The 22120-nt window shown below is 44.0% G+C and overlaps 1 protein-coding gene and 1 long non-coding RNA gene across 4 annotated transcripts in view; one reads left to right on the top strand and one right to left on the bottom strand.

Moving 5' to 3' along the window:
* Window positions 1-20504, top strand: part of ZBTB37 (zinc finger and BTB domain containing 37) — a 33150-nt gene extending 12646 nt beyond the window's left edge. For 2 of the 3 annotated variants that reach the window (XM_075067933.1, XM_032806095.2), the window contains one exon: window positions 121-20504. In XM_075067933.1, the coding sequence (XP_074924034.1) occupies window positions 121-609 (489 nt within the window). In that variant the 3' untranslated portion in view covers window positions 610-20504. The remainder of the gene's footprint in view (window positions 1-120) is intronic. The other variant, XR_012656266.1, reaches the window with a different exon arrangement.
* LOC116839862 (uncharacterized) overlaps window positions 1-22120 on the bottom strand; it is a 374064-nt gene that overhangs the window by 24479 nt on the left and 327465 nt on the right. The window lies entirely within an intron of this gene.

Below are 22120 nucleotides of genomic sequence, written 5' to 3'. Positions count from 1 at the left end.
TCAAGGTTTGGCACTTGCTTAAGTGTCTGACTGGATCGGTGCTCAGGAGAGGATTAAAAATATCCTGTTTCTTTCTAGCTGACTGTCTTCCTTTTTCTATCTTCAATGTGTCTGGCCCAGGTAGAGGAGTCCGCCATGATTGGAGTGAGCGGTTATGTTGAGTATCTCCGTGAACAGGAAGTGTCTGAGCGGTGGTTCCGGTACAACCCGCGGCTCACCTGCATTTACTGTGCCAAATCCTTCAACCAGAAAGGCAGTCTAGACCGGCATATGCGTCTTCACATGGGCATCACGCCCTTCGTCTGCCGCATGTGCGGTAAAAAGTACACCCGCAAGGATCAGCTGGAGTACCACATCCGCAAGCACACAGGCAACAAGCCCTTTCATTGCCACGTTTGCGGCAAGAGCTTCCCTTTCCAGGCCATCCTCAACCAACACTTTCGCAAAAACCACCCTGGCTGCATGCCTCTGGAGGGGCCGCACAGCATTTCCCCCGAGACCACCGTCACCTCCAGGGGGCAGGCCGAGGAAGAGTCTCCCCCACAGGAGGAAGCTGTTGTGGCAGGGGAGACGGCACAGGGATCTGTGTCCACCACCGGGCCAGATTGAAACGGGCTGTGGGAGAGGACCCTCTTCCCGTTTGGCTGTAAGCAGTCAGCACCGAGATGGCGGGCTGGTACTGGAATCAGTGCAGTGCCACCATCGGACGGGATGTTGCCAAAACAGAAGATTAACAAAAACAAAGTGCTAAAAGCTTTTCCCCTTTTCCTCATCTCCTTGGGAAAAAACAAAACTGGGTCAATCGACTTCTGATTCAGGGATCGACGGGATTTTTTAATGTTTTTAATATATTCAGTAGCGATCCAGGAGAAGCAGTTGTTTTATTTCTTGACAGCATTTTGGCTCAGCACTTCGGTCTCTGTGGTGGTGTTGGCTGTAGTGGCCCTAATTCAGTGAGTGCAGTGCACAGGTGTCTGTCTGCGCAACAGCTGCTGCTCCATCACATGAGGTAGCAGGGGCAAGGAACACTTACCCTCCCCTTTTCCCAGGTAGTTGTCATGTTAAAGAAATCTCACTCTCCTGGTGGATCTTGCCCTGCCTGAGTGTATTTATCCTGTCTTATTTTGGTGTGTGTCTTTTAAAATTTTAATTAAACCATTATTGTAGGGCTTTCTACTTGCCCTTTCCAGGCATATGGCATTCTGCCCACTTGTTAAAAGCAGGCAGCAACCATTTGAGCAGTATTCTAGAGGTCAGCAACATCTGAAGCGCTTAGGCTACTGAAAGTAAAATTAGCAGCTGTGAGGTTTGCATTAGACTCGTCTACATTTTTTGAGGAGGGGATTTGGGACAGGGTGCACTTATTGGTGCTAGTATTAATAGCACAGAGCATTCCAACTTCCTGACTGGTTTCTGCACACTGCAGTGCTTCACATGTTGCCAAGAGTTAGGAAGAGGTTTCTTGTCTGGATGAATTGACAAGCGAGAGGCTGGCTACCTAAGTCATCATTGGCATCACTTGCACTTGGTCTTACATAACAGCAATACTATATATCGAAACAGTCCAATCCCAGTGAAATTATCATGGGTTGTTGTTTTTAACTATGTCTCTGTGTACTAGTTTGATAAGTTTATATAAATCAAATGCAAAAAAAACCGACATAAACTCTTCATAATGGTTCAGGAAATTCAAAGTTGCTGCTCCTACAATAATTGTAACTCTGTCCCTTGCACATATTATATTCCAAGTAGCTCTGAAGTTAAGGGTAAGTGTAACAAACCCAGAGAGACATGCCTGCATCATGTCTCAGACATGTTTGCACGTGTGTATGTGTTCATAAATAAAAAAAACAGCGCAGGTACATAGGTGCAAATTCAAAAGAGCAAATGTCTTGATGCCCTTTAAAAAACTCTTTAAAGATATGCAGTAGTTTAAGAGTTAGCTTTGGTGCTGGGTTGTATGTAAGTGCAAATAGGAATGAACTGCTGGTCCTACTGCTTTTGGAGCTTGGAATTGGGGAGCCTGCGTGTCTGAAGGAAGCCTGTCTTCCGAGGGAACATAGGCCTGGTCTACAGTGGGGGGCAGGGAGGTTGATGTAAGATACACAAGTTCAGCTACGGGAATAGCGTAGCTGAAGTCAACGTATCTTATTTCGACTTACCTCCCATCCTCACAGCGCAGGATCGACAGCCGCGGCTCCCCATCGATTCCGCTTCCGCCTCTCTCCTTGGTGGAGTTCGGGAGTCGACGGGAGCGTGTTCGGGGATCGATTTATTGCATCTAGATGAGACACGATAAATCGATCCCCGACAGATCGATCACTACCCACCGGATCTGGCGGGTAGTGTGGATGGGGGAAGATGAACATCAGGCTAGTGGGAGGAGCAAGGAGGCATCTGAAAAACAGTGTAAACATTAGCACAGAATTGACGGACAGGAGACCTCCGTTTTATTCCTTTCCCTTCTAGTGACTTGGGGTACATCTACATGCCAAAAAAAGACCTGTGGCAGTGAGTCTCAGAGCTTGGTCAGTTGACTCAGGCTAGCAGGGCTCATGCTGCAGAGCTAAAAAATAGCAATGTAGACATTTGGGCTCAGACTGGAGCCTGGATTCTGAAACTTGGCAAAGGGAGAGTCATGGATCCTAGGCTTCAGCCCGAACCCGAACATCTACACTGCTGTTTTTAGCCCCACAATGCAAGCCCGAGTCAGTTGACCCAGGCTGTGAGACTTCTTGCGACAGAATTTTGTGGTTTGCTGTGTAGATGCACCTCACAGTGTAACCTTGGGCAAACCAAGCCTTCCTGTGCCAGTTTCCCTATCTGTAAAATGGGGATAATAATACTTCCCTACCTCACAGTACGCTTGGATGGAAGAATCTCTAGAAGGGCAAAGTATTATTATCCAATCTCCTTCTGTGTAATACAAGGGTCACGCTCCCTCCTCCACCTCTTTCCCAGCTAGCGAAGGCTGTGGTAGTGTGGCTCTGGATGTGCAATGTAGGGGAGGCAAATTGGAATAGGCAGTTTGAATCTGGTGGTGCCATGATAGAATGCAATGAGGATGCTCTCTCAGAAGGAAGCTTTGGGGATGTTCTGAGGTAGGATAGTTGCAAAATACAGTTCTGTTGATTACAGTAGAACCTCAGAGTTATGAACACCAGAGTTAAAACCACAAGTACACAATCAAGCAGCAGCAAAGACAAAAGAAAAAGCAAATACAGTACTGTGGTAAATGTAAACTACTAAAATAATAAAGGGAAGGCAGGATTTTCTTTTTGCCTAGTAAAGTTTCAAAGCTATATTAAGTCAATGTTCAGTTGTAAACTTTTGAAAGAACAGCCATAATGTTTTGTTCAGAGTTACGAACATTTCAGAGTTATGAAGAGCCTCCATTCCAAAGGTGTTTATAACTCTGAGATTCTATTGTATTTAAAACGTAGACATTAGTGCCATACCACCTGTCAAGTGGCAGAATAAGACAGTGAAAGCTGTTCTAAGTAGTCACCCCCAGGACCATCAAAAGTCAGCGATCTAGTGAAGGTCAAACAAAATAGGACCAGAAAATTTAAGAGTGTTTGAAAGTGGCCAAAGAAGAAAGGAGAGAGGTGGTTGTTAGTGCAGATTTCTCCAGAATCAAGGCAAGAGGGGATATGGGATGCACAGAATATGCTGCTTTAGTCATAGCTTTTGAACTTACCAAAAAAACCCCAAACTATCCTGTTCACACTAGAGAGCATCAGAAAATACTTTTAGTTACCTATAAAATTTTGAGTGTTTAAAATAGAACTTTTAAAATACTACCAACTGTAAAACATAAAATTATTTATATACATATATATAATATATAGTGGGAAAGTTTCCCTGCTGAGCTTGCTGTGAAGAGAAGGGTGAAGGTGCAGTAACTGCTATACAAGCAAAATTTCTTCGAAGCCGATGGCAACAACTCCATCGAGATTAAGCGATGAAGGGTTGAAATGAAATAGTGAATGCCTTGTTCGTATGGCATGGCTGTGAGTTTCTTGAACAGGTTTTTACTGTATTGATACTGTGAACAGAGGAGATCCCAGAATCTAGGCTCATATCAGCACCTCCTTGCTTGCTGATTCTCTCCTCTTAATTGGCCTGGCAAGAGCCATGAAATTATTTTTTACTATTAGCCTAGGCTAGTCTAAAAAATAAACAATAATAAAGCTTGTGAAAGAATTTTTTGTATGTGTGCAGCACTTGCCGTTGTACAAGCAACCATTTCCGATTGCATGTGAAAGAGCCAAAATTCTTGCCCAGGCCTCGTTGAAGTGAAGTTTATAGCTTGTAGCTAGGATAAGTGTAAAGAATGGGAGTGGGGATCATTAATACTCTTTCTGTACATTTACTGAATGTGAATGTGTGTATATTTGTGTGTGTGGAGATCGTGGTGTCTCTAGTGCTTTCTCTAACAATGCTGAAAGCTATCTATGCTAGCAACTTGAGAACCAGGTCAGAAGGGGCCGTTTTTGAAATTATCATCACTAATGGTTCAGTTTTCTAGTGAAAATGAGGCCAAGATGGGAGAATAGGCAAGACACCAGTCATTTCTACAATAGAAAAACTACTCATTTTTTAGCAAGGGTGCAGCTGCTTTGAGCAGCTTTTCATGACACAGTGATAAAAACTTTAGGCCGGTGTACATTGGCAATCATACCTTTGTTGCACCTCCACTGATGTGGAAAAGGGAAATATTTTTCTAGTATAGACATATCCTGGATTGGCTGGGGGCCTGGCTTTGCATTTCAGTGTGTAACTGAACTTTTCACCTTTGCCAAACTGTGATTTCAACCGTGATTTAAAGGGGGATGTGTAGAGAAGAGCTCTGTCGTACAGTGTGTTAATACTTCTGTAATTAGCACTTCTGTTAGAGCTTCAGAACTAGGGCTTAAAAGTCCACTTGCCGATGTGCCCCTGGCAAGAGAGGAACATGGATCATCAGTTTCTGCAGAATATTGTTTTTCTGTAATGGAAAAAAATTAAGTTTCTAGTTCTTGACGGTTGCAAAGATAACCTTCCAAATGTGAACCGATGCAGGCGTTTTCCTGAGTCTGCAGAAAGCTCTGGTCTCTTCACTGCTGGCCACAGCTTTGCCAAGTAGCAGCAGCATGAAATTAATGCCACTCTTGGCAGTTTTGTGCGCTGGGTTTTCTGTGAATAGCTGTGGAAAAAACAAAAATCTTGTTAATATTGTGCTGCTGCTTTTCAGGAAAGCTAAAGCTCTTCCTTTTGGTCCTCCTTGCCAGAAGGCTGGGGAAGGGCAAACTCTTCCCCACTCTCTTGCAGTAGCCATGAGGCTCTGGGGTTGCAGGAAGGGAAAAGAGAGCTGCTTCTCTTTTCCCATAGACGGCTAGAGAAGGGTGGATGTCTGTACAACATTTATTTGTATCTCTAGCCAAAGGTTGATACAAAAGGTAGAGCCTCCTACCAGGACCCAGGGATAGCAACCTGATAAGAATCCAAGCAGTTGAGCTAGGGGGCAGCCCCTACTTATCTTTCGTATCAGTCTCTGGGCTTCTTATCAGGTTATTGCCCATGGAGTTCCCTGGTGAGCACCCACTGATCATTTTCCATATTCTGGTCAGTATGTTTAGTCCTTTGGCTAGTCAGGTCGTTGGTAAATTTTTCAAGCCACCTTCTGTAGAATTCAGTTTTCAAAGGCCTGGATGACAAAATAGAAATGGAATATGGATAATTTCACTTCTAGATCACTGGTTTAAACCCCACTGAGACAGGTAGTGACTAACCTTTGTTACCATCTGACAGTTATTCAGTGCAGGAAATTCCTTTTGGAACTAATTAGCAGTCTTTCCAAAAGTCGTAGCAGAGAGACTATGGATTGAATGATCATAGAGCCAGGACATGTGTAACCCCACATATGGTCCTTCCAGACCAAGGTTGAAACAAATTGACTGGGAAAAGCTCTCTCTCCTACTGCCTGTTCTGTATCTATCCTGTGATACCCACATGACCTCACTTTCCAGTGCTGTCAGTGCCACAACTTTCACCAGTAATAAATTCATTTAAAAATGTGGCCCCAATCCTGCAAATGAACTAAGAGCACAGACCCTTGCACTTGTGTGGAACCCCTTCGACTTTAATGGGGATTTGTCCGTACAGATCCATTTGGAGGATTTGGGCCTTTACTTTTATGTGCTACTGCAGAAGCTGATGAACAAGTGAAAAATGATCTGGAAGATGCAGTTTACTTAGTGCAAATTAGCTCATAAGATGGATACTTTGAGACGTGCATTTTAATTAACAGCAAAAATTAGCACCCAGAAAACCTATTAGTTAAACTTCATAAAAATCTGCTGTTTTGCACACAATGGTGCCTGACTAATTTAGAGGTGCGATTAGAGCACGCAGATGATTTCCATTTTCAGGGCTGCTAACTGCTTTGCTTGCTCTTGCGGAAATATTTTGGGGATAGGAGAAGCCAAAGGAATGCTGCTTTGTGGAACCTCAAATTATTTGTGCTTTTAGTTTGGGGTTTTGTGTAATTCAAGTTTGTCAGAGAAAAATAATTCCCTTAATTCTCTCTTTCTTGAGAGGATGATCTATAGTGGCTAATGCTTGGGATCTGAAGTCAAAAAATCTGGGCTCTTTGAACTGGTCTGCTACTGATGGATTATGTGTCGTTGGGCAAGCCTTTGTGCCTGAGTTTCCCTTCATTGAAATGGAGATGATACTCACTGGGGTGGAATACATGCTGTGAGGCATAACTCACTGATGGTTGTAAAGCACTTTAAGATCCTCAAGGGAAGACTCTAGAGCTGGCAAAAAATGTTTATGATTTAAGCTATTGTCATTCAAGGGAAATTTTTATATAGAAAAATATATATTTGTAACCAAATGGAAGCTAGTACTATGCAAACACTACAGGCTGTTGTTTGAACACAATCCATGTCAGGCCTCTTAGGGCTGTTGGGGGAATAGAATACGTTGGCTTTAAAAAAGGCAGCAGTCCAGAGCTCCTGTTGTGCCACAACTGGAACCTCAAATTGTTGTAAATCTGGCGAGTGGTGGGGAACAACCCATTCCAAGTGGGTGATAGATTTTGGCCAGAAGAGTCCTCCCATCTCTAGTTACCTTGGTGCATTGTTGCACATGAATGAGCAACGAAGTGCATACTAAAAACACTGTCTTTGAAAATGTAGCTTTTTGACAAGCATAATGGGAGATACAGAGCCTGGAGTTTGGGAAGGTGGATCTGAAGTATTACAGATGCTAGCTAGAAAAGGACAGAAGGTCTAGAGAAGGGGTCCCCAACGTGGTGCCCACAGGCGCCGTGGTGCCCGCTGGGGCATCTAAGTGTGCCCGCGTACTGGCCGGCAGACAAGCATACGCTGAAATTCGGCGGCGACGCCTCTGGATGACGCCGCTTGTCGGTGGCATTTCGGCGGATGCTCGTCTGCTGCCATGGTCCTCCGTGGCTCCAGATGAAAGAGGTTGGGGACCACTGATCTAGAGCAAAGGATACCAAACTGTGAGGCATGTCCCCTGGGGAGGGGCACCAGAAGGTTAATAGGGGTGAGAGGACACGACAGGGCCATGCGCAAAGGCCAGGGTCAAGGGTGGGGGCGGGGTCTGTTCAGCAGGGGAAGCATTTGGGGCTTTGTGTAGCCAAGACCAGGCTCCCTGCCCATCTCACTCCTCCACTGCAGCAGCCAGCAGTTACGCTCCTCTGCTGTGGAGGCTGGCAGGGATTCTGTGAGCAGGGAGCAAAAGGCTGCACCCTGGCAATAATGATATGCTGCTCCTCCCAGCAGGGCCTCCTCCGGCCCCCTCAGTGGGAGCCAGCCACCCCAGTTCCCCTGTGACTACTGAGCCCCCCCTCTTCCCTGATACTTTCCCTTTTCACAGTTATGGAGGGGTGAGCATGGGACATGAATCTATTAAGGGGGACTCTGCAAAATATTTGGCAATCTCTGATCTAGAGAACTAGGCAGTGAAATTCGCATGGGGTTGAGTGGGAGTCTGACTGAGAATGTATGTCTTCCATACCAAGGGTTGAATTAGCTTCACAAGAATCTTCTTATCCCTGAATATTACTGAGGGAGAATGGCTGGGACTTATTATTTTAGTGTCCTTGTGCTGAATCTGGTCCCACTGAAGTCACTGGAAATCTTGCCATTGACTTTGATGGGACCAGAATTTGGCCCATTGACAGCAAAGAGTCTGAGGTGCTTTGTACCTTTCTCCATGGCAGGTAAGATCTCTGTTTCCAGTGTGAATCTTTAGTCTTAATTTCTGATGTAAACTCAAAATATTCCTTGCCAGAATCTTCATTGCTTTATTTTACTTCCTATTCCTGGGGAGTCTAAGATTTCAGGTTTCTTGCTGTGTTCTCCTCCTCCAAACTGTGAAGAAGTTACTACTGTTTCCTTTAATTTATTTTGTTCATAAAAGTCAGTCAGTCTGTGATTCGGCTGTATCATCAATATCATCATCCAGCGCTTTGGTATCTTGTATGCCCTGGGAATGGTTGCAATGGATAATATGTGTTATGGTAGGGAGAAAAGAAGCCTTGGGTGAAGAAAGCAGAATTTTTCGTACTCCAGCTATCATTAGAGATGTATAAACCTTTCAATATTAAGTTGGGCTGCAGTAGTCTAGTCCAGGGGGTCCCCAACATGGCCCCCGCTGGGGTGTCTAAGTGCACTCGCATACTAGCTGGCGGACCAGCATCCACCGAAATGCCACCAAAATTCAGCAGTAACGCCTTTGGATGACGCCACTTGTCAGCGGCATTTTGGCGGATGCTCATCTGCTGCCACGGTCCTCTGTGGCTTGTCGAAAAAGGTTGGGGACCACTGGACTCTAATCGAATTTTAATTTTAATCTGGTCACGAACTACAGATTGCTAGATGACACATCTTGGCAGCAGAAGGGCACTTTTAGGGGATGATTTTGAGCAGTTCTTGTATGTCTTATTTACATCCATATTTCTGACTTGAGACCCAGGCTCTGGTGAATCTCCTAGGAATTTTAACCTTGAAACCTTTGAGGCTGGGTGGGGAAGAGAATGGATTGTGGATTAAAAAAAGAAATTTCTAAATTGTATTTTTCTCTTCCAAAATATTTTAAATATTTATATTTTTGGAGAAACAAGCTTTCTCCCTTTGAATCTCTTACTGGTTTCTCTGGTATCTGCCCTAGAGTCTCAGAGTTTTTCAAAGTGTGGCTTGTACGGTTAGGATCTAATTAGATGGAACAGATTACCCCATTACAATCCACACCCCTGGCAGCTAACGGTCCCTAAAGAGGGTTTCACAGCCACTTCAGAAGAGGCACGTATCTTATTGTGGTGGCTGATCTGAGAGCTCTCAAGATGAGATCAGAGAGGTGGCATTGGGACTGATGGCTCTCGGTATTATGGCTTCGCCTATTTACTAGTTCTTTTGTGCATTGGAATGAGCTGCTTTTCTTTTGCATCTGACAGCAGCACCCATTAGGTCTACTGGCTATTGACAAATCCCTGTTTGACATGATGGGAAAGGGAGAGCTGACAAGCAATGAGATTAGCAAAGCAAATTGCGTCTGTCGAATCATTTTGACTCTCTTGTAGCTACAGCAGAACATTAGTTACTGCCGCTGTGATTGGCCAATAATGAAATGACTGTTTAGATTGCAGAGAAGTGGTTATTAACCTATCTTGAGTATAAAACAGCAGTCGCATACGTGTGCATTCTCAGCGTGTAACAGTCCTTTAGAGACCACCTATGCCACCAGTACAGCTGAGTCAGGGCTTTAGCCTGGTATGGAACAGAGGTAAAACATTGTGTGCACTATAATGTGACTATTCCACTGACTATTTAATCTGTAATGCAGATGGGTCCTATGAGAAGTATTGCAGCATTTGTATCCGGTTCCCTGCTAAAGCTAAGTGCTGGTTTACATGGTGCGGCCATGCACAGTAGAGGAGAGTGAATTCTAAAGTGCAGCACCATGGAAAGGAATAATTATTTATAATTACAAGCAGTACTATGTTAAGGTGGAGTACGGTACTTTGAGTGCATGCCAGCAGGGCCCATGCAGGCCACTTAATATACAACACCTTTGGTGTGCTTTAGAATTCACACCCCTCTAGTGCACATTGTGGCAGTGTGTAGCCAAAGCCCTAAGTCTCTAGCTGGTGAATCAGAGGTTTAATTGTTAATACATTGATCCATAAACTGCATGGTGCTGGCATGGCTTTTCTGTTAGCACTAAGGTTTTGTTGTATTCAGATAATTATGGAGCATATTCTGAAATGTGTACTCTTTTTGCAATAGTAGGTCATTCATCACTGTAATTTAGACGTGTTTTTACTTGGTAGGACTGCGAATTCAGGCTCCCAACTGATAGTTATTGTGTCACTCACTGGAGAGAGAACCCTCTGATCTCACTATACTTGTACCACTTCAGTGGAAGTGGGGGGCAAGGGGAATGAATACGGAATGGTGTTTGGTCTACATGAGCAGGTATCTTTCCCAGTCTGCTCACAAAAACAATCCACACACGGTATAGAGTCCATACTCACTCCCCTCACAGGGTTCTGTTTTATTACCACAGAAATTAACTATAACATACATAGCTCAAAACTTCTCTCCAGGCTTGGCTGCCCTTAGTGTTCCTCCTGCTGCATTACTCAGCCCATACCCTAGATCGCCTCCTTCTAGAAAGCTACTCCCTCTTCCCTTGTATCCAGTGGGGTAATGAGCCACCTGCCTCTGTGAGTTAGCAGAACTCACTGTGCATTTCCCAGTATAATCAATGCCTGTTAGCAGGATGAGGTGTTTCAGGCAATCTCTGCCAGCTAGGTACAGGCCAGTTTGCATTTACTGATTCCAGAGGCTCCTATTAGACAGTGAAGAGTAGGGGAAGGCTCTCCTGTTCATATCTGGCAAATACAAAAACATTTAAGTTAACCAGTTTCTGACTGTGACCACTGGGTACTATTCTGTGAGGACCGGTTGGTCCATTGTGCTAGACACTGTACAAACACACATAAGAAGACATAGTCCCTGCCTCAAGGAGCTTTGTCATACGTCAGTTTTGTGAGGAAAAAATTCCATTAGGCCAAGGCTTCCCCTAGTAAACCTCAGCCTGCATCCCTTCTGAGGTTATAATGGACATACTAGTGCAGTGGTTCTCAACTTTTTTTCATTTGCAGACCCCTACAAAATTTCAAGTGGAGGTGCAAACCCCTTATGAAATGTATTGTTTGAACGTATGTTGAATTCTGTTCAGTCAGATTTCAGGCCAAGTCTTTAGCAGAGCCCTTGGACCTAGTTCACGGAGCACAGGTTAAGAACCACTGCAGTAGTGAACCCCTAAGTGCAGTTGTCTATAGCAGGAGCCACTGTAATAAACCAGTTAAAGAGAAATAATATAGAATTCTGGGAGGACTCACACCCAAGAATAGATATCCCAGTGGGGAAGAAAAGAATCATTGAACAAATGGACAAATATTTAGGGTGTACATGGTACTTCTATTCATATTTGTGCTAAAATAGTTTTAAATCATGTCACTTTTCTTAACAAGAAAATAGCCCTTTTTTTCTTGGAAACGGGCAGAATAAATTTAAAATTACACGAATCTAAATCAGCTGTAAACCCCCACCCTGACTGCACAGGGGCTTAGTAAAGATACTCCAGACAAAGGTTGTGGTGGGTGGTCTGGCGATTTAATGTTTGTAAATGCATGTTCATGGCACTGCGTTCAAGTCAGCTGTGACCATCTTGATTTTATAAAATCATTTAGTGTGAATGTGCCACATTGTTTTACAGCTTTAATGCTTGTCCTGGAAATTTGTCTGCAAGAACTACACACTTTTTTCCAGTACAATGACTTTTTTGCACTTTCTGTTTATAGTTAATATCGTTTATTGCCCTTCTCTAGGTGGGTGTCTAGGGCAGGCTGATATCAGTGTTAGAAGTAAGGGGCTTGTTATAAAATGGGAGGAGAGAGGTTAAGGGACTGCAGCTGTGTGTGAGGAGAGCCAGCATAGACCAGAGAGGGAGTGGGGACATCAAGTACTGAAGCTTGCTGACTATGGCCTAACATTTAACATGGCAATTAGCTTTTCCTCTAGTTTTCATTGTGACTGGCCACCTGTTGCATGAGTGCTTTGGCTTTAGTGTCTCTCTCCAGTGTAGATGGCTGACTACAGATTCTGCTACCTTGGACATCAGGAGCGAACATGTCTTGTTGGTTGGTTCTGCAGCCAAGCGTGTTGGATGAATTGTCTGGCCACCAGCATGGATTTCATGGAGCTTGGTGAAGCCCTCTGTGTTGGTTTCTCTACCACAGAGTTCCAGACTGATCAGAAAACTGCTATTTTTCAAAGAGAACTGGACCCAGCCCAGTTAGTTGAAAGCTTCAAAGTAGAAAAGCACTTCTCACCACAGGCAGGTACTAAACCCTGTCTTCTAATTATTAAATCTCTTTGAAACCCTTTTTGCATGAGAGTGTGGTCAAGAGGGTTAATGGCTCCAGTGCAGTGGTTGAAATTAAAGACATTGTAGATGTTCAGCTTAATCAGGAGGCGGGTACCTAAAAACTGAGCAGAGATGCTGTGAGAATGGAATTACTAGAGGGACCAGAGCAGGGTCATCACAGAACTCAACTCCAGAAAAAGACATTTTAATTTGTCTTTTATAGTGATCATTGCAAATGATGACCCAAATCCACTTTTAGCAAGACGGTAGTAATTCAGGGTCGGTCCCAAATACCAGTCACTACATTATATATAGTCAAATGGTTGTTTCCACATGGTGAAATGGGCTGCTCTTTAGATATCTGTGAAGGAGAAAATGGCTGGAGAGTTCCATTTACAAATCCTTAATGAGACCGGTGGTCTCATTGTTCCAGGGCTTCCATTTCAAGTGTCCAAATCAATTTTTAAGTCTAAAAAGCCCTTATGGTATGCCAGTAAAATATGCTTTTGCACACACAAGTAACGGCACAGTTACCCATTTTATGTTCCCTTGTATGTTAGCATGAGCCTTTACCTATTTGCACATCCACATACAGTGTTGGTGTAACTTTAGAGCCGTGTGTGTGTGTGTGAAAATACAGCCCTATGTATGCACTTTCAGTGCAGGGCTTATCGGTCTCTCTGTAGAGAGGGCTAAAGCCCTGTTGTAGTTCAGCAATTTGTATGTTTCTGCCATTAAGGAGAGACGAACAATAATTTCTCCCTAGGTCCTCTTGCTATCGGATGCCTATGGATATTTGTGGTGATATTCACAGCAAATCAGATATGTAGGAAATGATACAGTAGCATTTTAGGGGACAACGCACTACAAGCACTTATGGCAGCCACTACAGTAACCAAGAATCTAGGTACCATTCTTGAATCCACGTATCACAGCTCATGTATGTCCCCTTTCAAGGCAGCTGAAGCAGGAATAAATATTGAACTCACCCGCCCCTAGACCAGAAAAGTCATTAAGGCAGAGCTGCTGGCATTGGTGACTCTCATTGTAAAAAGCTCAGGGCACAGCTGGCCAGCCATTCACTAAGGTTGATTGTCCCAGCCTAAATTATGGAGATGGCACAGTGAAGTCCTGTCTGAGAGACCACCTCTCTCTTCACACCATAGGGCCACAGCTGAGAGCCCAGTGAGTCAAACCCCCTTCCTCTGGATCAGGGGTTCTCAAACTGGGGGTAGGGACCTCCTCAGGGGGTCGTGAGGTTATTACAAGGGGGGTCACAAACTGTCAGCCTCCACCCCAAACCCCACTTTGCCTCCAGCATTTTTAATGGTGTTAAATATATAAAAAAATGTTTTTAATTTATTGGTGGGGGTGTCACACTCAGAGGTTTGCTATGTGAGAGGGGTCACCAGAACAGAAGTTTGAGAACCACTGCTCTAGCTGGGCAGGGACTTGCTAGTATGGTGTTCTCTGGGAGGAGGCCAAATTTGAAATTCACGCTCCCCCAGCCTGCCAGAGTCCAGATCTGTTAACCTTCAGGGCACAGTACAAGGTCTGCCTCTCCCCCTCCCCTCCATCCCCCAACTCCAGCTGCGGGGGAGTTCAGGCTGGAGCTGTTTTGTGGTTTGTTTTATCCACTGGTAGGTAATTATTTCACATTGGGAAAAGGAGCCTTTAAACTTTATAAAATTAAATTAGGCCAGGGAGCCCAGCATTTGGGATGGCACCTACTCCTGCTTTTATAAAGCAATAAACAGGGTGCAGGCCGCTTGACTGTGTGTTAAGTGGTGGTGAAATAGCAAGTCAGGCCAGGGGTGGGGACAGAGATGAGAGGGAAGAGACGTTATTGGACTCAGACCAGCACCCCCTACTGGAATGTCAGGCTTTGCCAAGCTAGTCCTATCCTCGCTAGGGAGGGCAGAGGGTGTTGCTAGAGAAGCATTAGCAAAAAACTTCATCTGATAATAAACTGTCTCATTTAGCATATGCAGTGGATGGCTCAATTTGCTGCTGGTGCGCATGAGCTTGCTTTTTTTCTTGCAGTATGTCTCTCTTGCCAAGCAGTCCACAAATCCTACAGGCAGGCACAAATTCCCACCTGGCAAAGGCCTGGTGCCTTGTGCAAATGGGAAGTGGCTTTCACTGGTGATGGATCCCAAACACAGTCGTGCTGTTATTAACGTGAGCAGGGCGTATTTGAGTCCCAGTTTTAAAGCTTTGGGTTCTGTGTAGTTGGTGGGTGGGTGACTGAGATGTGTACTCTTATGGCCTTCAAAGGGAAAAACAGGATCATGGTAAGAGCTGTGCTACCTGCATCTCTCTGCTTAGCATGCAGAGCCTGTTTTGGTGCCTGGGAAGGAGAGTGTTGCAGACCAACGTGTATAGTGTTTAAACGCTGAGCATTTACACGAGCTGATTGGAGACATTAGCACTTTGCTGCGAAAGTAATGGAACTGTCTGACTGATGTGTCCACCTAGCTCTCATGCCGAAATTCTTCCCAACCTGGGCCATTGGGTAAGCAGTGAGAGAATGTCTGGGAAGTGTAAGCAGAAATAAAGTGGAAAGTAAGATTGGTTTGGGTGGCAGTAGCATGATAATGACAAAATGTGGGGAGAAAAGCCAGCTGGGCCAAGACAAGGAGTTAGTTCCACAGTTGTTTCTGAGGGTGTTTCAGTGTAAGTGTTGCTTTCCCTGTTTCTGGTGGTAGCCAGCAAGCAGCACTGGGGAGAATGGAAATTAAATGCACCTGCAAAGCTTGATGGGAAAGAACTGTTTAGCATGTTACAGATGTTGTGCATAGGGAGGGAGCAAATTAAAAACCTAGGTTCATTTAGGAGCACCCAGCAGGGCCTCTATCCTAATAATACATGTACTGTTTTTCAGCAACCACCAGCAATGTGCAGCTGCAGCAATGTTAAGCCACTGGCACAGGCATTTCTGGTCTCTTGTCCACTGTGTCATGCATGATGGGCAAGGTGCCTGAACCCTGCCTATCCTAGTGCTGATATCATAGCTGCCACCAATGCAGCTGCAGGGAGTTGCTGTAATACTCCACTTAATTTTTCTAGCCAAGGTCAGGAAGTGATGGCAAGCTTTTTAAAATGTGTGCTGTGTGGCTGCATCAGGTGCAACAGGGTTTGTCCTCAGAGGTGTTTCAATCACTGGCTCAAATTGTCAGTGCTGCCTGAGGCATTAGAATTAATGGCAGTTAAGCATCCAAAGTGACTAAAAAATCCCTTTCTCTGAAATTTAAATGCTACAGACTCTATTTATAAGCAGTTGATAATCTGAGTTTAAATGGGAGAATGACCGAGAGGATTGTGTCAGCACTGAAGTGAAGACAAAGTGAATTGTAGTGGACTATCAACACGTTTCCAGGCATATGCACCACTTTAAAATGTGACTAATTCCCTAGGGGCAAGTGGTATATGGGCCTTTGAAAATCTTCCCTTAGCTTTCTATCTTTTGAATAATCAGTGATGGATGTGTACATCCATAAAATTACATTTCTTACCTAAAACATGCCCTAGAAACTTGCTGTTTCCTGTGTCAGACTGCAGCTCTGATTTCCCTTGGTTTACAAATAAACCAGGCTGTGTTTGCCATTAGCATTATGGCACTGTCCCGTTCACATCAGTGATACTTTTGAAACATATTCAGGTATCTTTAAATACTGCTGTGCAACTTCCTTGTTCAATTTTCATATTCTGATTACTCTAAGGCAGTAATAACCAAAAAAAAAAACCTCTACACTATTTTTCCATGGGCACTGTCAGGTTTATCAAGCCCCATATTTAGCTTGGTTTGTATAACTCAGACTCCCCCCATGAATAAGTATTTTCATTATTTTTGTATTGCAGGGAAATGTATTTATTTAAACCTTCCCTGCTGGGTTTGGATTTCAAATACACCACCACTGGATAGAGCATGAGAAACTGTGAAATGGATTTTGGTGGTGGGGGGGCGGGGGTTTGAAATGGGCCAGTCGAGTTTCAGGCAATCATAGTGAAATACAGAAAATAATGGTATAAATGGGGGAAAGTAAATTTTAAATTATTAAATCTAAAAAAGCTTAAAAACCTACCTTGAACAAAGACCATTTTTGATAGTGATTTTTTTAACCTGATCATGTCACTTCAACAGTTTCGAAGTTTTTGTTCTGCTTTGTACATTGTGAGGTGCATAAAGCCAGCAGAGGGGTAGGGGAGGGGGAGCCAGTTTTTATCTAGCTGTTTAGGGCATTCAGTATAAATGGGAATTTGTGCCTCCCATGATGCTATATCCCTTAGGGTTTTCACATATATGGAAGTTCTCTGGGTTACTGTGAAGCGTTTATTTAATAGCTTTATATCATGCAAATCAGTATGTGAACACACCTACCACACTGACTTAAACCGGGGTGGGAGTGGGCAGCAAGAGCCAGGTCCAGTTTGTATTTGAAGCCAGACCTTATGTAAGTTTCACATTAACAAAGTGTTGACAATGATGCTCATTGAGCTCTGATTTTATAGAAAAGTTTGAACCGTTCCACTACTCTCTCTTTCTGCTGAGGAATTTTCTCCTCCCCCTCAGAATCCTTTCAAGTTTGTTGCAATATAAATTTGAAGCACCCTCAAGTTCAGAGGCTTACTCTGTTAAATGCAGTGGTAGGATTCAGTTAATTTAGTGTGCTGTCTGGTTACACTCAAAATACAGGCTGAGGGCACAATTTGTCTCATATCTGCCACAGTGGATTTAGATTTTTGGTGTGATATGCTTCTGTTCTTCCTCAGCATGAGGAACATCCATGGGTGGGTTCTCTGCCTATAAGGAAAGCAGCATGTCTGAGCTGAGATAAGCTGTATGGCATAGAGAGTGGAGTTTTGCATTAATCATATAATGCCACTTACTGAAGAAGCATTCCCTTTGGCTTTACTGAGTAACCTCCCTTGGCACCAGATGACTTGCAAAGGATTCTGGGGCTACAGCTTCAGCAGGACAACTGAATCTGGGAAGTGTTTTTAAATTGAATGGGGAAGTTTTCTCTCCTTTCAATTATAATTTGTTTCTTTTATGCTTCTGTGTGTAAAGTTGCTGATTGACTTTTAGCCTGGCAAGGCAGTATGAGACTCAACCTCTCTCCTGGAGGAAAACATGGAAACGTATGGACTTGCCCACAGGGTAGATGAGTGACAAGAGAAGGAAACAAGGTAGTAGCGATTTTTATTCTTGAAATTGAAAGCAAGCTATTCTCAACAGCGCTTTGTAGGGGAAGGGTGAAAGCAAGGCCCAGGTTCCCCCTCTCACTTTGGCATCTCAGCCTATATTTGAGCTGGAATTGTCCCCATGGAGGGTTCTCTCACCCACCTCCTCCTGCCCAAACCTCCCCTTTCCCAACCTCACCCCCATCTTTTCTACACAAGGCTGTGAACATGAGCCTCAGCCTCGGGCTAAGGGGGCTACAGGCTCTTTTTTTCCTTTGTAAATGTGTCCAGGAAAATTGCCTCTTGCATTAAATGTTGTCCTATGCAGGTGCATGGTAACACTGAGGAAGAATAGCTTTGACTGAGAAATCTCCACCCATGCATAGTGATGAATGGGTGTGGTCCCAAGGAAAATGGAGCATTTAGTTACTAAAGTAATTTAAACTTACTATAAGTGGCTTTTTATTGCTATTTGCTTATCAAATTTGATTCATAATATACTAAACTGACAATCAATTTCTAAAATACAGAAACCCCTTAGAGGGAGAAGGTTGAATATGTTTTCAATAGAAGAGAACTGGGGTAACTTTGTCCTTAGAAAAACAAAAGAGGAAAAGGTTTCTGGGGTGGTTGTTTTCTAGAGCAATCATTCCAGCCACCGTGTTGCATCATGCTGCAGCTGATGTACAGGATAGTAACTACCTCCCTCTGGTTGAGTGCTGAGGTTGCCATGCCTACTCTTGTTGCTATTTAGAAAACTTATGTAGAACAGTGGTTCTCAACCTTTTTTCATTTGCAGACCCCTAAAAAATTCCAACTGGAGACATGGACCACCTTTGGGAATCTGCTATCTATACATGTTATTTAATGCTGTTCAGAGTCTTCTGTAGCTCCCTTCAACATAACCTGTGGGCTGTGGACCCCTAGGGGAGGAGAGGGCACAGACTGAAAACCACTTATGTAAAACACAGATTTAATTTTGCTCCAGCTGTGTTTTTAAAATGCAGGTCTGCTCTGTTAAGTAACTCTGTGAAAATGGCATCCAGGGTCACGTATTCATGCTCACCAACTCCAGCTTTGGTTTACAAGCAAGATCTTTTTGCCAAGAGCCAGCCCTACAAACTACCTTTCAGTTCTGAAAGTAAAGCTGGCTGCTTTCTGGCTTGGTCATGCTCTACTAATGAAAGCCACAGGCCAGTGTTAGACCTGTAACACTATGGGCTTAACTTCCTGCAGCTGGAACTGAGTTAATCCTAATACCCTAGGGGAAGAATTTAGCTCCCTCCCTCTACTGCAGAGCTGACAGGTGTGAAAAGCAATAAATACCTTATTTTAGTCACTAGGCAGCAGATTTGACTCCAAATACACAAGGGAGAAAAAGACCCTCTAAGTAAAAAGGTGCCATTTTTACAAACTCCCTTTTCAAATGAGAACAGCACTTTACCTAGATTATGTTAAGGAAGAAAAGTCCCATGCCTGAAGAAATGCACTTTAAATCTTAAGATGGGTGTAGCTGTTGCTGGCTTTATAGCCACTTGTATATGCAGCTGGATTGTTTTAGCGGAAAGTTTTGGAGGGAGTGATGTTGCTAAACCTTTGGCTGCTGCCATTGCCTGCTGCAGCCTCATAAGCAAATACAGCTCTACCTCCTACCTCAGCATCCCCTCCTTGTGCAAGACTGTGGCCAGGCTACACTAAAAAAAAAAAAAAATCCAGAGGATTACCCACCACGGCAACCGTGGCTGTAGCTCAGCATGGCAACAGCATTCTCTGAACAGGCACAAACTGATCTGTGTGAATGCTTTTATAAGTGGGCCTAAAAAAAGTGCCCTCTGCTGTAGAGTGTGTTTAACATCCATTTATAATAGGTCAGAAGGTACACCAGTTATAGTACAGCTAGGGTGACCAGACAGCAAACATGAAAAATCAGAATGAAGGTGGGGTGGAGGGGGTAACAGGAGCCTATATAAGAAAAAAACCCAAAATCGGGACAGCTGGTCACCCTAAATACAGCCGATAAGCCTGGGGTGTGTTGATGGTCTAACTCTGTTATAACAAGACTGAGCCACAACAGAGCTGTTACTGGGTTTTGGTTTTTTTTAGTGTAAATGGGGCCCTACTCAGTTCTATTATTTTATTTAAAGTCCAAATGTTATTCTTGTCTCACATGGACCCTGCTTTTGCCTGGTGTTTCGAGTAACCAAAAATATAATAAATGGGACATCTCTTTAAAATGCTGACCTATGAATCTGAAGCTGGTTGACGACACCTGTCCTAACATTTGAGACTATTTTCACAGGTAAGAAGTTTCATGCTGTACTAACTACTATTTTTTTTTTGGCATGGGGCATTGTTAGAGTCCTTATTTTAAAAAGGTGGTGTTCACACTGAGTCTGCAGTAGGTTGAAATGGGGCCCTGCTATATATAATTTGTGAAGATCAGAACTGGTCTTGAATGATTTTACAAGCTTCACCCAAGCTGGTCCTCTAATTTTCCTTTCCTCTCTATGACTCAGGCACAAACCAGCACTTAGTGAGGGCTAGCTGGTGCCTGGCTGGTAACCCACACTGATTGTTGATGGTGCTGGTAGGGAAGGGAAGCAAGAGGACCAGGGTTTAAAACATAAGGGGGAAGAAACAATTGTACAAAACATTTAAATCAGTTTAGAAAAAGCTCTCAGCAAACAGCTTTAAGAACAATGTGAATGAAAACGTAGCAACTTGGTTAGGAACCTTTGAAAATTCTATAAATGTATACTTGAAATTCTGTTTGTATTAAAAACAAATTGCATTTTCTTCTTTCTTTTAACACTGTAAAAGAACATTATGCATGTGAGTGGTTTGAAAATTAAATGGTTTAATACTCACTGTTTTTTTGTTTTTTTTTTTGAAGCTGACTAGTCTGTTAAGTCATTCCATCTGTTCTTTATACACACTAGTAACATGCCATTCAAACACAAGCTCTCCTGTGGCTGGAGCTGGCCCTGGGCCATCTTGTCCCTAGTCTTACATTTATCGGTCCTCCCCCCACACCTCCTCCCATCTAAGCTCAGGACCCACATGGTTTCTCCCTGCCACCCTCAGTCACAGAGCAGAGCTGATAACTACTCAGATGGTAACATCTTTAGTCTCCCCAAATTCCCATTTGATTTCTCCCTCCTAGGGATTCAGAGGCAGGAGAGGTGACCTTTTGATGGCCATTTTGAGCCCCTTCTTATAGGCATCAAACCTGAAAAGGCCATTCTGAAGCAGGATTCCTCTGTTCCTTGTGAGCCTGATGGCCTCTGCAGAGAACACAGCAGCAGTCTTGCTGGGGCAGCACTTTCCCCTCCCACAACAGGGAGGAGCAGCAGCAAATGGCTTGTTGAAGTGATCGGGCCGCATAGCCTGTGATTCTGTCAAGTCCGCTCTCCCACAGCAAACAGGAAAGTGCTCAGTTGCAGAGAGCCTCCCAGAAAACACTGAATCAGAGGGAAAATAGCCTTTGGCCTGCACCTGAGAAATTTTTCCTAATATGCAGCCTCCTCATCTGGTGCCCACACTCCTAGGCTGGATTAACCAATTCTTCTCCACAGCCAAGTGAAATGGAAGTCAACTCTTGCTCACCCAAAGGCCACCCCTACAAAACTAGCGCCTCCACCTGCATCTATTTGAACTCCAGGAACCTAGCTGCTGTCCCTGAAGCACCAGGGACTGTACTGTTTGTACATGCAAGTAATAGGGAGGCCCCACCCTGAAAACCAGGCCCAGTACTTGCTTGTTCTTATACCCTCCTTAACCAATGAAAGAATAAGGCCTAAGAATGGGACTCAGGAGATCTGGCTTCTAATCCTAGCTCAGCGGCTGCTGTTAGATAAGTTACAGTCAACACCTTGAACAATGGTCGCTGATTTTGGGTGCTCAGCTTGAGATTGGGGCTGATTTTCAAAGGAGTCGCACATCCTCACCTCACCCTGGAGTTTGAGTGCCCAGCACTTCTAAAAATCAGGCCTGCAAAGTTCTCAGGATGGGCATCCAAAAATCAGTGGCCAGTGTGAAAATGTTGAATGTAGTCGTGAGCCTTCCCTGCTGTAAAATGGGTACATGTGTCTCATAGGAAGCTGAGACTTAAGTGCTTTAAGATCCTCACCACAGTGACTTAAAATGCTGTTTTGCTAGGCCCATTTGGTGGAATTCACCACTTGTAACCTGCCCTTAGAGGGCAAGTCAAGCCAGGGACCAGGTTATGGAAGTGAGGGATCAGAAGTTGTTTTGTCACAGTCGTGGAAGAGACAGTGGAGAATAGATGATTAAAGAGATGGAGAGCTACTACGCAAACACATATATACCCATTATATAATCCAGAACCTCTATTACGTAACCCTCCATCCTCCATCTATTGTCTTTTCCATGATTCTGGTAAACAGCATCCCCCAACTTACTCCCTGTGAGCCTAGGTGGCAAACTGCAGTGATTCTGGACTCTATCTATTAGAAAGTCTGTG

Source organism: Chelonoidis abingdonii, chromosome 7 (genome assembly GCF_003597395.2).
Source record: "Chelonoidis abingdonii isolate Lonesome George chromosome 7, CheloAbing_2.0, whole genome shotgun sequence".
Taxonomy (NCBI): domain Eukaryota; kingdom Metazoa; phylum Chordata; order Testudines; family Testudinidae; genus Chelonoidis; species Chelonoidis abingdonii.
The sequence above is the reverse complement of the archived record's forward strand: the minus strand, read 5'-3'. Positions and strand labels throughout refer to the sequence as shown.